Source organism: Danio aesculapii, chromosome 6, assembly GCF_903798145.1.
Source record: "Danio aesculapii chromosome 6, fDanAes4.1, whole genome shotgun sequence".
Taxonomy (NCBI): Eukaryota; Metazoa; Chordata; class Actinopteri; order Cypriniformes; family Danionidae; genus Danio; species Danio aesculapii.
In genome coordinates this window covers 47,352,258-47,369,995 of record NC_079440.1, presented here as the reverse complement: position 1 = coordinate 47,369,995, position 17,738 = coordinate 47,352,258, and the positions used below count along the sequence as shown (strand labels likewise).

Genomic DNA, 17,738 nt, shown 5'->3' with positions numbered 1-17,738 from the left:
TTTTAATACAAATTGTATCTATAAAAAAACTATACCAATACTGTGTTTTAGTAATAATTTTGATTATATTATTATCTTTTTTTCTAAGTAACATTATATATATATATATATATATATATATATATATATATATATATATATATATATATATATATATATATATATATATATATATATATATATATATATATATATATATATATATATATATATATATATATATATATATATAGAACATATAATTTAAGGCAAGCCAATAACTACTTTTCATTCCAGCTGCTTCATTGACTTTTTCCATCTGTATAGATTATTATACTGCATCAGCAGGCACATTCATATCAACACATGTAAATGAACACATTTGACTCATGCTGTTTCTGTACAGTAATTATAAAACATTCACAATTGTAGAGGTCACAGTGGTTTAGGAGATTCAGTGAACAACACAACAATATTGCTGGGTAAAACCTAGAATCAAACCTAATTTACAGCACCCAACGAGCATGTGCAAAATGTTCTAAATATAAAAACACTAATGCATACCATGTGTTAAAAAGATGATTGAAGTGTGAATTCGATATGCAATGTTTTTTCTTCTTACTTTCAGTGGGTTTTTTACTTTTGAAACGTTTTACTTTTAAAACCTTGTTTAATTCTTTAAAGGTCTCCTGAAGAGCTTTAAAAAGTGAAGTTTTATTCAACATGTGATATAATCTCAAATTAAGGTGGGGTATACTGAGTAGCTCCACCCCTTTTTGAAAAATTACCAATAATGTTTTAATTTCCTACAACATTTTGGTCAACCAGTGTTCTTGAGCTTAAGCACATCTTACTCGTGACAGCCACAGTCTATAAAGAATGGGAAGCTCCATAATAGTGACTTGCGTTCTGCCATGTTTTCTGAAACGTTAAATATTGCACAATGTAAACCATTGCAAATCCCCACAGAGAGTCTAGTTTTTTATAGCAATAATTTAAAAAAATATGATTTTCTTATTTATTTGTGGCATGAGCACTTACAGTTTCTTCCAAATCAGTCTATATATGTGCAATACACCTATAAAAATCAATAAAATCCAAGCTCTCAATTCTCAAATTCCCAAAATGCATGGTGCTGTAACAAAACATCCCATTCTCTATAGCTGGGTTTTCAGCAGGGTGTGTTAATGCACATTAAGTACTGCATTATTTTAAAGTATTTCCAAATTTCAAATAAAAATCACTTTAAATGCTTTTACACACACCTGAGGTGGTTTTAGACTTAAAGGGTTAATGTAAATAATGGGATATGGAGTTGCATTTGTCGAATAAATAGTGAAATTTACACTCATGTAACTCCATTATGCTTAGCTTTAGTGTTGGTTACTAGGTTACCAATACTACAGTACATTGAGTCACTCTAATAAACGTACCTGATTTGCATTGTTTTTTTTTTTGTATGTTTTTTTCCAAACTAGAAACAATATTCCAACTTATAATGGCAATGCTGAGTCTGTCTTACCATTTCTTCTTTAAATACAGCATTCAGTTTACAATTGTTACAATTGTTTTTGTTGATGTGTCACGGCTGACCATGTGTGTATTCACATTGTAGCAGTTTATGTGACATTAACCTCCTAGGGCTTGAGTGTCCACAAACGTGGCTATTTAAAATACTTTCAATGTTTTATATTTTGTTACAGACATACGGTGTCATCCTGCAACTGTTTTACAGCATATGAAATGTCCCAAACCCTATTAAATGTGAAAAAAATTGTTTTTACTCTCTGATAGTCAAAGCAAGTTAAAAAAAAATGTCTATGTTATTTATGCATTAAAAAAAAATCAGGATAAAGTGTTTTATGTAAATTCGGACCACGAGTCCACATATATGGACATAATTTTTCTCTAAAAGTACATCATATCAAAAGATGATACTTAGATTTTATTCTAATTAAGTTTCAATAAACCCAAATAGCAAAGAGAAATAAAAAATGCATGTACAAAAAAACACCTTGGGCCTTAAGAGCTTTGTTCACCCCAAATTAAAGCATATTTACAGTGTCTGAATGGTGTGTCCCCTATATAATGCATTTATCTATCCCTCTGTTTATACATCTATCTATCTATCTATCTGTCTGTCTGTCTGTCCGTCCGTCCGTCCGTCCGTCCGTCCGTCCGTCCGTCCGTCCGTCCGTCCATCCATCCATCCATCCATCCATCCATCTATCTATCTACCTGTCTGTCTTTCTGTCTGTCTGTCTATCTATCTAAATCCAAAACCAATACAAATTAAGTGTATACAGTGTATAGGAAGTGCACAGTGATGTCATAAAACATCCTTTTGAATTTTATATGCTGTAAATGCAAATTCTGACTTTTTTTTGGGACACACTAGCTTATAGATAAAATAATTAAAATCTCAACTTCACGCTCAGCATGTTTCCAAAGCAGCCACGATGTCTCATTGTGTGAGAGAATACCTGAGTATTTTCCGCCTTTATTTCGGTTGACAAAGCATGCTATGAGCACGATGAGGGTGAGAAGTGCTATGGCACACATGAGTCCGATGAACCATCCCTGGTTTGAGATGCTTCCATGAATGCTGGCCAGACCTGTAAAAGACAAATCAACCCTTAATTTGACACTTCATTCAATGATTCAATGTTGACATCCACCGAGAACATCTGACACTAAATGAGAGACACCAGGCAAACTCTCAAATGGAAATGTTCCCATATTAATATTAAAATGCCAGACTGCATGTCTAATTAATCGACGGCAGAAGCTGATAAAGCATAATTCTTTTTATCAAGTCCACCGAACACATGCTCTGAGATGGACACGAAGCATACCACGCATGATAATTTGATCACAGGATGCTGTTTGCACGTCTGTTATCTCGGAGACTATACTTTATGTTCTCCTCACCTTTTGCCCTGGTCCTGATAACATCTTCGAAAATACTAGAATTATCAACCCAGCTTTTTGTCATTAGACGGACTGTGTATTCGGTTCCAGGTTCAAGCCCTTCAATGATGTGGAAAGTCTTAGAAGAGTTTAGCATGTCGGATATCTTCCAGTTACCTTCACCTACACAGGACGTACATAGTGGGTGAAGTGGAGTTAGTAAACTACAAAATCTCTACAATAAATATGGGTCAAAGACATTTTGGTGTAGATTAGTTTACAAAAGAGATTTTACATACTGTGCATGTAATTCATATTCCATGCATGTATCAAATGCCAAAACAGATGAAGTAATTGTTTAACAAGCTTTAAATAATTTATTCTCATACATTACAACGTGACTTTAATTGTAATTTGATTATTCATTTATTTATTGATGTCTTTTTTATTCTGAGCAAAAAATGATGACTTCCAGACATATGTTTTACCATTATATCCTGAAGACATTCCATAAAATGAAATTCAGTCTAATAAAAGTTCAATATCATTAAATACATAAAGTGAAGAATATGAAAATACAAATACATTTTCTTTTCAATACTTCATATTTCATCCATCATTTGACAGACATACGATTTAAAATAGGGTAAGTCTTTGTTTAATCACTTATGTAGTGTATTTTAATCAGATTGGATTAAGTATATTGTTTAATTTTTTATATTAATACATGTATAGTTATATGAAACACTAAAGTAAACATATTTAGTATATATATATACTTTTATAAAATTGATTTAACAGGGACATGAAAATGTCTTTGACCCATACAGAGAATTATACTGTGGTTTACTGTATATCTAAATTTTACTGAGATTAATTTGTTAAAGTAAAAGAAAAAAAAAACATTTTAAATCAATTCACAGCCTATTAATTAGGGCTGGGCAATATATATATATATATATATATATATATATATATATATATATATATATATATATATATATATATATATATATATATATATATATATATATATATATATATTCTGTCTGGTTCTCGAATCTGATTGGCTGATAGCTGTGCAATGCTCTGCAATAATAAGCACTCATACAGCCTCCTTACCCTTCTGTATTGCTCTACCCACATAAAGTTACAGCAGATCAATAAACTCACTACAATTTGGCAAATATTGCAGCTGTTGGACAACATAATGTACTTTTGAGGCTTTTTTAGCCAATAATGTAGTTGTTTAGATTGCAACTATGCAGTTTATATTTAAGGATAGTGCCTATTTTAAATATTTATAATTTCAGAGATCGGCGGTCATCAGCTTGTCATACATAGCAAAGCAAAGACGGTTGCGCTACAAAATGGCAACAGAGACCACATAATAAATCCTTAGGTAAATACTCAGCGTTTTCTTTTCATATTTCAAAATACAGCTAACAAATCATTATTAAAACAGGTAAGTGGCATCCTAAGTCAATCATATTCTCTTTTGTATGTTATTGTGCTGTATTTATACCATAGTAATCGGCTAGTGTTGGCTTTGGTTTGACGTTTTCGGGGTTAATTATTTGATCGCCCAATTGCAATAGCAAAATACTGGGAAATCACCTGTTTTGTCATAACTTTAGACATTATGCTAGAAAATCATTCAAACACTAGCTCTGAAGTGAAGCAATGATTTCTGCTGTTCTGACCGTCAGCTGCAGATGTGAATGGATTGTGGAGGAAAGTAGTTTCTATTGCAAAAGGATTTTTGATTTCCTTTTGCATATACACAATTATGCCGTCGAACTGTTGTATAAACACAATATCACACTTGTAGAAGTGCGATGTAGCTGTATATCATCACTGGTTGGACACATAATCAATTTATTCATTCTATTTATTCGATGAATTATAAATAGGTAGTTGGAACCATGTGTACCTAAAATACCAACAAGTATAGGTTGGTCTTTCTTAATTTCTTTTTAATATTTTACTATTTGTAAAAAGTTTACAGTTCATTTTTAGAAATAGCTGTAGCATTTGCATTAAATCTATATTGACTGAATCTAATCAAGGATTGAGAACCAAATCAAGAATCCAATTTATTCAAAATAAAAGCTTATGAAACTGAATCAAACAGAATCATAATATATCTAAATTAATACCCAGCCCTACTAATACTAATTAATTATATATAATACAAATTCTAATATTCAGACGTCTAATATTATGCTCAAAAAATGCTGAGTAGTTTCAACTCAAATGTGGGTAAAATGATCTGTATTTAATTCAAGTTTGAGCTGAAACAACTTGGCATATTTTATTTTAAATCAAAATATATATTAATGAATGTTAAGAAAATACTATACAAATCGATAATAATTAAATATCTTATGTTGAATTCACTTTAAATGCTAAACAAACACTACAGAGAATTTTCATATAATACTGAACAAGCATGAGAACAGAAAGAAGAGCTTACGGTTGTTCATAAAGGCAACGTATAACTCTGACTCCGTCTGTTCTGTGCCTGGAATCCAGCTGATATTTGCATAGTTGTGACTAACTGAGGTGCTAATATTCAACACCGCTGAGAGAAGAAAGAAATGACAGAGGGTTAGTACTGTTAGTGACATGAGGAAGGGTTGCTTGTTAGACTTGAAAGAGAACGAGTGCCTTCTTTCTATTTACTGTAACATATGGAGGTTTCAAGAGAGTACTTCAATGAAATGTGGCGTAGTTGGATATTTTCTCACTTGTGATGGAGTTGAAATGTGCGCAAATGAAATGGGAGTCACTGTTCTAACTATAGGTGCAAAATTGTTCTTTTCATGCTCATAATGACATCCAATTGATGCAAATGCCAGCTCCGCAACAAAGTAATATTGCAGCATTATGTTAATCAATGTCAATAATTTCGATCAATCAATCAATCAATCAATCAATCAATCAATCAATCAATCAATCAATCAATCATCAGAAATCTAATCCATATAGATCGCTAGTAAACACACAGATTGATATAGAACTAAAAATACGCCATTTGTGGAATTCGGGAGGATCTGGTGCCTGCCATTCGGGGGATTCGGGAGGATCTGGCAGCTCTGTCACTGCCAGATCCTCCAGGGGTGCCAGATCCTCCCGAATGACCAGGGACGCCATATTCTTCCGAATCCCCCAAATGGCCAGGGGCGCCAGATCCTCCCAAATCCTTCGAATGACCAGGGGTGCCAGATCCTCCCGAATACCCTGAATTGCAGGTGCCAGATCCTCCCGAATCTCTCATATGCGGGTGCCAGATCCTTCTGAATTCCCAGAATGGCGGATTTATAGTCCTATATCGATCTGCGTGTTTACCAGCGATCTACAAGGATTAGATTGCTGATGATTCTATGAAGGATCAAATATCCTTACAGAAAAACCACGAGCTTCAAATTTGCAATAACATGTTTGCAAATACATATTTTAAAAAAATAACTTTTTTCATATCTCATTCCATGTGTTAAGCTCATGTGGTTGTGTATAATATAATATAATATAATATAATATAATATAATATAATATAATATAATATAATATAATATAATATAATATAATATAATATAATATAATAATTGATTTGTTTAAAAAACATATGCACATATATATCAGATATACATCTATGAAGAAAACCTAGAGCTTTTACACAAATTCAAACAAGTAATTACCAGTTTAACAGAGACAAGGACATTTTTTACTACTAAGGAGCTTCTAATTACTGTAATTTTGCCAGCTTTACACACTAAATGTGTTTTGATTGGCTTGAATTTTGTTACGACGCACACCAATTTTACTTTGAGTGTGGTCAGACTAATTACTTGTCATCAGAAACCTGAGAGTCGCGGCTGGATAGGACACGGCGTTCATAAATTAACATGATGGGATGTCACAAACAAATGGCGGATCTTCAGATGCTGGAATGGCGAGCGATTTAATTTCCATCAGAAACATAGCTGTGAGTCTTCTGTAATTAAATGACTAATTAACGACCTGAAATAATGATGTGCTCGTTACACTGGGCGAAAGAAGAAATAATAAGAGATAATTTTAGACGGTGTCGCAGAGTAATAATTACGCAGTCGCCGAGTTCTGAAAGAGCTGAACACAACCGATGCGCCTTTCTATTCTGGAAGCCAAAAGTATTCGACTTGGACAATTGCTACCTACACGGCATGCCACCGGAGCTGTATCAATCACAGATAACTTGTGTTTTCATCACCTTCAGGTGTAGCAATTAGGCAGACTGTTGTCTGCTGTCAAAACTCATTACCACACATCTCAATCACACAACTCCTCTCCCTTTGGGCAAAAACATGCAAATGGAACACATTTATTCTCAGGCTCTTTTCAGGAATCCATCTGCACCCAAGGACTGAGTCTGTCCTGCCCAGCGCTGCATGCTTGAATGACATCCTCTAATCGGGATGCCTTTCCATCCACCCTGTTATTCTAGAAATTGCGTTAATCATCAGTGCGGTGTGACACCTTTGCTTGACACAGAAATGACGCTATAAATATTGAGCGAGCTGGCTGGAGGTTTGTCAGTCTGCATCTGCCGTCACAGCGGGAGGGAGGTAAGCTCACGCTACATGTGTCCAGTAACACTGCTCTCCAAAACCGAGAAATGAAGGTGTTGAATTTAAACGGCTTCCTCTTATTCACTTAGCAGCTGCTTAGAACGGTTCCTCTGTGCTTCAATAAGGCACAACAAATCAGATTCTGACCACATATATAATACTGAATGGGGTCAGTACAAATGTTTTAGAAAACAATGTCTTTATTGTAATACCTTTACAAAAAAAGTATCCTCGAAGTGTATTTTATTGAGTTTATTTAGAGGTGCATCAGGCGATTGTCTTCAGAAACATTTGTTGTTGTTCTGGTTAAAAGTCTCTTCACATTCCAATAGTAATTAAGTAAATGATCTAAATGTACTTATATGTATCTTTATATTCTGGGTAAGGCATAAGACTAAAAAATGTTCATCCAATTAAAATTTGTCAGACCGACAACTCCCATAATGAATAATATTTATAATTATTAATATAATAATTAATAAGCAGCCCAAACTGTCTGTCAACAAATGTAGATTTCTACATCTGCGCATCCATTCACGCAGATCTGCTGTTCACGTATGCGCGTTCACGTGCACACGAGAGAGTGAGAGCAGTAAAAACAAATGCTGAATCAAAACTTTTGAATATCCTGAATCAATATTGGAGTTACTTTTGCACGCTGGAAGAAGGATTATTAGATGGCTGAAGTATTTCTCTTAGACAAGTAATGTTATGTTTTAAAACTATTTTAGTCACGCAATGCCTGATGATTTTGTTGTTTTACGAATGGGCTATTTGCACAGAAGAGTTGTTCAGCCACTGAAATCTTCCGTCAAAAGACTAATTTCAGTTTCAAAAGGGGACATTTACAGCATCGATAATGTAAATTTTCATTTAGTTTAACAACAAAACATAAGTAAATAGCGCTGTTCTGCCTAGCCTGCTTTAGGCTGAGGAGACGTTGATTTGATATTCACATTGGTTCATTTTTGAACAATGACAACCTCTGACGCGCTCCCTATATTGTTTACCATGCTACTTTGAATATTCGGTCTGAAATAGCATATAAGTATGGCTTAGTAATAAGTGTAATTCCTGCAAACCTCCGGCTAACCACTAAGCATACAATACTAGCTTTAAGACAAAGCATGTGAAGGAGTGAGACCAGTGATCCTTGCATGCATGAAATATTGCAACATTATGACAAGTTTTGCTTGCTACACAACTTAAAATGTGCTAGATATAATACAGTTTTCATTCGGAATTGTAGCATTTTAAAGTTCTATAAACTTTTCTAACTGGCGAATGACATGATCCAGTGGGTTGTCGACTGTCATCTTTAATGTGTGCATTCGTGATTTCAGGAGGCATAGCTTTGGATGGCAGGGAAGGGATTGTGTTTCAAAGATTTCATGTTAACGTATAGCATTTTAGGCAGATCACCTATGGCACCTTTAAGCCACACTGTAAAATGCAGCTGTGGTTGTCGAAACGTATCTGTTAAAAATAAATGTTTTAAAAATTACAGTAAATTGATGTATTTTGTGTAACGGAGGCCAGCTAGTGAAGTGCTATGCAGGTAAACCTCACTCCTCTGACCTCTAAAGGTGCTCTGGTGACAGATGCTAAAGCCCATGGTCTTTAGCCTCCTTTTTGGAGCAACCGACTCCCATGCAAAGAATCGCGGTTTCGATCCCAGCTCAGACCGGGTTAGGTGCAGTAGGACCGGTGGGTTACACGTGGGGGCTCGTCCGGGATGGAATTGAGGTTTAGGGGGGCGAGTATAACAGCGGCCAGCTAGCTAAGTGCTATGCTGGTAAACCTCACTCCTCTGACCACTAAAGGTGCTCTAGCGACAGAAGCTATATATATATTGTTGACACTAAATATGCTACTGTATATAACTTGTGCACATACCAAATCAATACTAAATAAAAACATTTGCACTGTTTACATATTATTTATGCATATCATTCCTAGATACACTGCAAATGTTACTTCATATAACCGCTTTCCTTGTGAAGTCATACACATATGATCTGTAAAAGAGTAAGAATATTGTATTGCTTAAGCACCAAATCAGCAAATTAGAAAGATTTCTGAAGGATTGTGCAATAGTGGAATTAGTAGGAATTAATTACACTTTCATATGTACAGAAACATCACTATATTACGATATGTACTGCATTTTTGAACACATGAAATGAAATTACTTTATAAAGACATTTCAAAACCGTACTGACCCCAAACTTTTGAACAGTTCTGTGGAGCACATTGTTTGACTAAAGCAAATTCAACATGGGAATAAATGTGTTTCCATTAACAACATAATTGACTAGAGCACAGGCATAAAAAAGGCCCATATTGTTCCTCATTTTCTCATTCAGACTTCTTGTTATGTGGTTTAGTACCTATAGAAGAAAGAGTAGCATTAGCCACAGGGGAAACAGTGGTTTTTCTTGGAGGAAATCGTGAGCTGGATTTTCCTGGAAAAAAGACATTTTTTTGTAATTTATTTTTTTCTATTTCTAAGAAAGTGATGTGGCTAAGCAAGAGTTAGCTCTACTAAACTAGAGGATGCTATACATGAAGGTGAAAAATAAAAACTGCTTTTGTTAGCTCAACCATAATGCGACATTATGTAAGAAAGCAATAGGATGGGATTGAGCTAGATTAAATGGAATAAATCAATTAGTTTCAGCTATGAACATAAAGGAGATGACAGTTTAATAGTGAGATTGATCTAATTTAAGAACTATATGCTAAATCTATGCTCTCAGCTATGCTCAGGCAAGGATATAGGGCAAAAAAGCATTATGCTGCTACAGTATATGAAAATAAAATGATTACCCCATTATGAACATGCATTTTCAAGAGCTCTATAATCTGGCTAGAATTGTATCCTCTATTCTAGTGTTAGCTAGTTCTAGTGCTAAAGAAAACAGAAGACTTCATACTGATGTTGAAAGAGGCCACATCTGTTGAAGCTGGCAAAACAAAAGTAATAAAGCAGTGAAAAAGACATATTGCAAGGAATGATAGAAAGACACTGAAATCACGACAACTTTAGTTCATAAGCCAGCTTGTTTATAAGACAGCAGTGCCTGTTACCCAAGCATTAAAGCAAGGATGCAATAGCAAGAAACCTGGGAAATTTCATTCCAAATATGATGTAATTTTAAATGGCCCACTAGAGATGTGTAAGTATTACAGAAGGGATGAAAAGTCAAGTTTGTATGATCTCAGCGTGGTATTAGATTGAAAAAAAAAAAGATAAAAGTTAAATTAAAAATTATATATATATATATATATATATATATATATATATATATATATATATATATATATATATATATATATACCTATTTTCAGTAGTTTGTGTAAATAAATATGCATGCTTCAGTGAACCAAATTCATAGATTTAATCCAATTACATCCTATTGGTTATCAACTTATTCAAGTTTTGTGTGTTTTAAGAGGAAAATGAGCTGATTCTGACCCATTCGGTAACCTCTGATGGGTCAAATTTAAGGACTTTTCAAAAACTTTCCACTTGCATTTTAAATTAGATATGAGGTTAGGCTATATGTAGATTAAAACACCTACTTTTTTCAGAAAAGTGACTTTCGAACACTTATAGTATCTGTCTGTACACTCTCAGAAATAAAGGTACAAGAGCTGTCACTGGGGTGGTATCTTTTCAAAAGGTTCACATTTGTACCTAAATGTCCTTATTAATACCACAGGGATCCATATTAGTACCTAAAAAGTACAAAATTGTACCTCTTAAATGTTTCAGGTACTAATATATACTTTTGAGGTACCAATATAGACCCTTTAAGTACAAATGTGTTCCTTTTGAAAAGTTACCACCGCAGTGACAACTCTTGTACTTTCTTTCCTGCGAGTGTAGGCTAGATCTGCTGGTGTTCAGATTCTCGATTCAGCCTGGCGACTGACTATTTTCCAGCATAATGAGGCTGCTGGGCACGATCATGCATTCACAAGGATATGAACCATTATAGGGGTGGTCAATTGTATATTTATATTATATTTATTTCTTTATTTTTATTGGTAATGTTATTATTTAAGATACATATCAATGTGAGCTATTTTCCACTGTTTAAATAGTTGACCCCCACACACATGTTGTTTTGGTGTCCTTCAGGGGAGATCAAGGGTTAATTGGGGGGAGGTGGTGGTCAACCCCCAACCCCCCCATTATTTGCACCCTGTATATATGCACACAACATTATGAGTAGGTAGAAACCAACGTACTGTATATTTAAGAATACAATGGTTTCACTTTTGTTAATAGGTTTCAACTATTACTATTTGTTTAAGTAGACAAGTTAATCTCATAATTGATCAGCACCAAAAACACGGTTTTACAATGATTACTTTTACAAAAGTGATTATATGTACAAAAAAAAAAAACATAATAAATGCAAACAAAGTGTACGCTGTAAAAAATATATATCCATAAATTTGCAGTTTCTGTATTTTGTGATTCATGTTTTTATTTTTTTGCCCCGTTTATTTATGCTTTTGAATTGCATTATACATTACTTTTGTAAACATTTTTAATCCGCCTGTTAAGTCGTGACGTATTGGTGACTGTATAGTATTGGCTGTTTTTTGGGGGTCCAAGCCGCTTCTCATTTGATTTGAGAAAATATTCATTTATGGACACTTTTTAGAGGATAGTGATATATTGTGATAATAGTGATAAGTGATATATTGTCTGGGCTGGTGTTGTATATTACAATCCAAAAACCTTGTAATAAACTGTTATTTTACAGACTTATTTTCCTCTATATTATTTATTATACATTATATTATTTCAAACTACTAAAATGTCAATAAAAGTCACTTTGTTAAACTGTATTTTCAACATCAAGTCTACAGAGCAGAGATCAAAGTCCCATAATGCAATTCACAACCGTAAATAAATGCAAAACATTTTTTACAGTGTATTTTAATGTTTCAAATCACTTCAGTGATGCAGACCAAATATATTGAATGTAATGTTAGGGATACTGTATATTTGTATATTTATTTTTAGTATATAAACCCTTTTTGTCATTCACCACCTGGTTTTGCAAGGTTTTATGACATAAAATGGAAGGAAAAATCGCAATACTTTAAAAGTAAAAGATTATCCTTCTCCCATGTAAATGTTCTTCAAATCAACTCATTTTCTTTGACAAATACTGCTCACGTTTAAGTTTACAGCAGCCAATTGTTTCCTATTGACATATAAAGATATCTTGGCTCGCATCAGAGCACTCATTTATTTTCTTGACTGTTTCCTATTACTCTGCGAATATTGGTACCATGCCTTGGGATTTTCATCTCGATCATATTTCTTCCGTAAATGCAACTTCCTATATGAACCCTCAGTGAAACGGAAATAAACAGCACTTTATCAACAATCTGCTAACCGCCGATGATAAGCACAGCTCCGTGAACCATTAATCACGACAAATGTGCTGTAAATTCACGCTTGTGTGGTTTTACTTTTAATACATATATATTTTTTGGAGGATGACGCTGATTACCAACTTATTTTCAGGCCTGTAAATAATAACAATACGACATTTCCATCCCCAAAAGGCAACGTATTATTCCTTCTTCCTATTTCGCAGGCCAGCTTTTACCCTCAAATCAATAAGTGCTTGCTCTTCCTAGACAATGATGAATGCAGCCCAGTCGCACACTGTTATGATATTGTTTAGCTATAAAGAAATGCTTAGATGGGCATATGAAAAGCTTGGTGAGATGGGAGGTCGAAATAATGTCCCCTGCATTCGCCGGGTCGATGCCCATAACAACAGCAGCTTGGTCATCCATGCCAGAGAGGCAGATTCCCCAGAGAGACCCACCCCGGAGCAGCCGATGCCCATCTGTACTCACTGGCTTCAGGGATGGTGGTGCGCTCCTCGCTGACCGCAGGACCGCAGCCCACCCGCGTGCAACACCGAAGGTAAAATTTGTATTTGCTCAGGGCTTCCAGGTCTTCAAGGTGCTGCTTATTGCTGTCGGCGGAGATGTTGAGCGTCATCAGAGGGCCTAGTTCCTCTGTGTTGTTTACTAAACAGGAGAAGGAAACAGAGGATATGTCAATGCAGAGCATGGTCTTCAAAATGAACGTTCCAGAAGCCTTTACTGTTAACCAACCTAACGTTTAACCATTTTTGGGAAATCTGAATTTCCCACTGAAAAAAAAAATCTAAATTTAAGTTAACTTAAAATTGTAAGTCAACTTGCTGGACAGCTTTTTTTTTTTTGAGTTGACTCAATTTTTAATCCAAGTACTGCACTTGACTTGATTTAAGTTGAGTCAACTCAAAATGCAAGAGGCCTTACAATTTTAAGTTGACTTCAACTGATTTTTTTTTTCACACTTTTCAGCTGACTTTAACTCGTTCTTAACAAGGCATGAAATTGTAACATTTTTCTAATTTGTCATTTCAGGGTCATTATCACTATAAAGTGCCTTGGATGTCCCACAAGATTGAATCAGTCCTATATGAACATAATGTGAAACAATTCTGATGTTTTAATATAATTTGTTAAATCTTTACACACACATGCAGGAAGAATTATAAGTGTTTTGAAATATGTTTTTGTCAATATTTTGTCATATTCTATCATTGAATGGATGTGATTTTGCCATGTCTCACACACTGCTCAGCCATCTTCAGTGAGTCTAAAAAGTAGGTAAATTAGATAAAAATTTAAAAAGATAATGTCTTTAACAAGTTATTTGATAAAATAATTTAATTTTGATAAGTTTTATTTTGTTTTCATTATATTTATAATCATTTTGCATGTGTCCTTGAAATTGCTGTCCACCCTATCATAATGTGGTAAATGCCCCTTTAAGAAACCCTCTGATGTCTCATTTGCATCCCCATGCCCATTTTGCTTGAGGTTAAAACAGTAACTGTCTACACTTATGTTTGCTATTTTTCATCATATTGTGTATGAAACTGAATGTTGTCAAGCTTAACATGTCCACCATGTCATAGTGAAATATTAATTCATATTTAAAAAATCAGAAATTAAACTTTTAAACTGTGCACAAACAGCTTAAATGAGGAAACACTTTGACAGCAGGTAGAACTTGTGTTGAATGAATCCTATCTTTAGCCAAAAATGTCCATCCTGTCACAAATTCTTCCTTGACAGTGTGGACATATGCATTGTTTTTGACACTTTATTTATTTACTTCTTTATTTATTTAATATTTTATTGTTAATTAGTTAATACTTTTATGTTACAACACTTATCCATGCATACTACACCAGTAGATGAAATACATGAGTGGACAATAAACCTTTCGGCAATATCCGTCTCAGTCTATATAAAGGATATCCTTTTAAAATCCATTTAATGGAGCTCATTGACTGTTTGAAATAAAAATGAATGCCAATGTCCACCCTGTCATCTTGTTTCCACCGTCATGTTCCACCGTCATGTTCAACTAAAAATAAACAAATTATTTATAAACTTAGCAAAACATCTTGTGTGGTTTCTTAATTAACCAATAAGGACCAGGCAATATTATTTGAAAGTTTAACAAAATATTTTAGATCTTGGGTTTTCTTTGAAAATAATGTGTAACGTTTGCATATTTTATAGGGAATTAAATGTTTTGTCCATTATTTCATTAATGTAAATAGACTTTTTCCATAATCTATAAAGTTGGGTTGGTAAAGGGACACATTACATTTCTGAAAATATACAATTTATAATCACTCTGCAATGAAAATATACTACTTTGAAGTTGTCCATGACAGGGTTGACACAATTTGAGATTTGTTTAGTGTTTGTAGTTTATTTATAAAATGTGCATGAGCTTGACCAACATTAGTTTATTATAGCCTAAGGTCTAATTAATACAACAACTATGTGGTTAAATAAAAAATCTCAAACATTTAAAAAAAAATTCTGATGTCTTGAAGGCACTTTATAGTGATAATGACCTTTCAGTAGTTGTTATTGAAGTTGATATTTCCTACATTAAAATAGATAAATAAATAAATGAACGAACAAACCAACAAATGAATGAATGAATAACTTCTCATGACATTGCTGATCTTTGGTGATTATGAAGAGCCTCTCTTATTTACAATATAAGAGTTTACACTTAGATATTGCTAGATGCTATTAGCAGGTTTGGCATGCTGTCCCAGGGGAGAACCCAAAGCTTGGAGATAAATGAGCCCAGGGCTCCCGCCTGGTCTATTAGCATGTAAGGTCGTCCGAGATCAGGTAGGTCTCAGGAGCTCACCCTGGGAGGAAAAGGAGGAGATGGGGTGGATGGTGTGATTCTTCCAAAATGAAGATAAGGCAGTAGGGTGAAATCGGTCTATTTATTATATATATATATATATATATATATATATATATATATATATATATATATATATATATATATATATATATATATATATATATATATATATATATATATATATATATATTTATATTTATTTATTTATTTATTTATTTATTTATTTTTCCAAACAATTACAAATAAACTGGAAGCAATTTGGAACACAGAGATAAATGAAGATTTATTTTGTTGCAGTATTGTTGTTTAGTTACAACTAATATGCTGCAGACATACTCTTTTCATTATTAAAGTTAAATATTAAAATACACACTGACAGCGTAATGTGTAATTTCTGCAAACCAATACTGCATTTATTTGACACAAATATTTTCAAAATACAATATAAATATTTAGAATCTAGAATAGAAAAATAGACATATTTCAACTTGCATACATTTGGTATGGTGAATTCATATTCTTGAAAATACATGTTCCAAACAATACAGTAGTTTTTTTTTTTGGTTACCTTTTTTTATGTGTGATGAACTTTTTAGTTATATTTAGTTGTATTGAAGCCAGTCTGACAAAATGACAGGTTGTTTAATGTGAATTTTATAATAGTGTTACTAAACTCCGCAAACTCAACGCCTCCTTCTTCATCACTGCCTGTTTAGCTCCACCCACTGTTTCATGCATAAGTAAATAAATAACAAGGTCAATGCAGATACTGCTGTAAAGACACAATTCGAAGCAGGATTTTCAGAAAAGTTGAAAATAAAAGATGATGCTGTGCAGACAACATTGGATCTGACAGTAATGTTGTACCATACAAATGTGAGTTTGTTTAATAACGCATTCACTATTGCTTTATTTGTAATTATAGATTGATATGTACTCAGTATGTATGCGGAATTCTATTAAATTTAAATATACGGATGGTAAACGAAAAGAGAAGAATGTGCAGGAAAGTGACGTGTTCATCATGTGTTATGGTTGGTCGCTCAGCTGGACGGGTAAAGGGAAGGCTGTGTCATTGAAATGTCAGACGTGTTTAGTCAGCCAGAGGTCAAATACACTTTTTTTCCCCCTCCTAACACAGACTGACAGTCTGCACTAGGAATGTCACAATACACAAGTTTCAGTAGTGGATGACAATAAGCTTGTCACAACACTACGACTTATCATGCAATTTATGTTGTTTGGATGTGTTTTTGCACAGATGACAAAGACTTGGCTATTGCGTGTTACTATATATTTTTCTATATTTTTTTCTTTATTTTTGAATATTATTCATAATAAATAAATAAATAAATAAATAAATAAATAAACAGGCAAACAAACAAACAAACAAATATATATTTATATGTTTATAGTTGAAGTCAGAATTATTAGCCCCCTTTGACTTTTTTTCCTTTTTTAAATGTTTCCCAAATTATGTTTAACAGAGCAAGAAAATTTTCACAGTATATCTGATAATACGTTTTCTTCTGGAGAAAGTCTTATTTGTTTTATTTCAGCTAGAATGAAAGCAGATTTAATTTTTTTAAAAACCCTTAAGGTCAAAATTATTAGTCTACTATATAGATAGTCTACAGAACAAACCATCGTTATACAATAACTTGCCTAATACCCTATCCTGCCTAGTTAACCTAATTAACCTAGTTAATGTGTATATATATATATATATATATATATATATATATATATATATATATATATATATATGTGTGTGTGTTTAATTTCTTCATTCATTGATTTTCTTTTCGGCTTAGTCCCTTTATTAAGCAGCGGTCGCCACAGCGGAATGAACTGCCAACTTATCCACACAGAAATGCCAACTGACCCAGCCAGTTCGGACTCGAACCAGCGACCTTCTTGGTGTGAGTCGGCTGAACCACCGTGTCACCCCTTTTTAA

At 33.6% G+C, this 17,738-nt stretch overlaps 1 protein-coding gene across 7 annotated transcripts in view; it reads right to left on the bottom strand.

Annotated features, from left to right (window-relative positions):
* The window catches only part of chl1b (cell adhesion molecule L1-like b), a 189,058-nt gene that overhangs the window by 11,250 nt on the left and 160,070 nt on the right, over positions 1–17,738 (bottom strand). For 6 of the 7 annotated variants that reach the window (XM_056460391.1, XM_056460397.1, XM_056460390.1 and 3 more), the window contains 4 exons: positions 13,395–13,571; positions 10,436–10,465; positions 9,890–9,964; positions 2,463–2,594 (listed from right to left, as the gene is read on the bottom strand). In XM_056460391.1, the coding sequence (XP_056316366.1) occupies positions 2,463–2,594; positions 9,890–9,964; positions 10,436–10,465; positions 13,395–13,571 (414 nt within the window). The remainder of the gene's footprint in view (positions 1–2,462; positions 2,595–9,889; positions 9,965–10,435; positions 10,466–13,394; positions 13,572–17,738) is intronic. The other variant, XM_056460396.1, reaches the window with a different exon arrangement.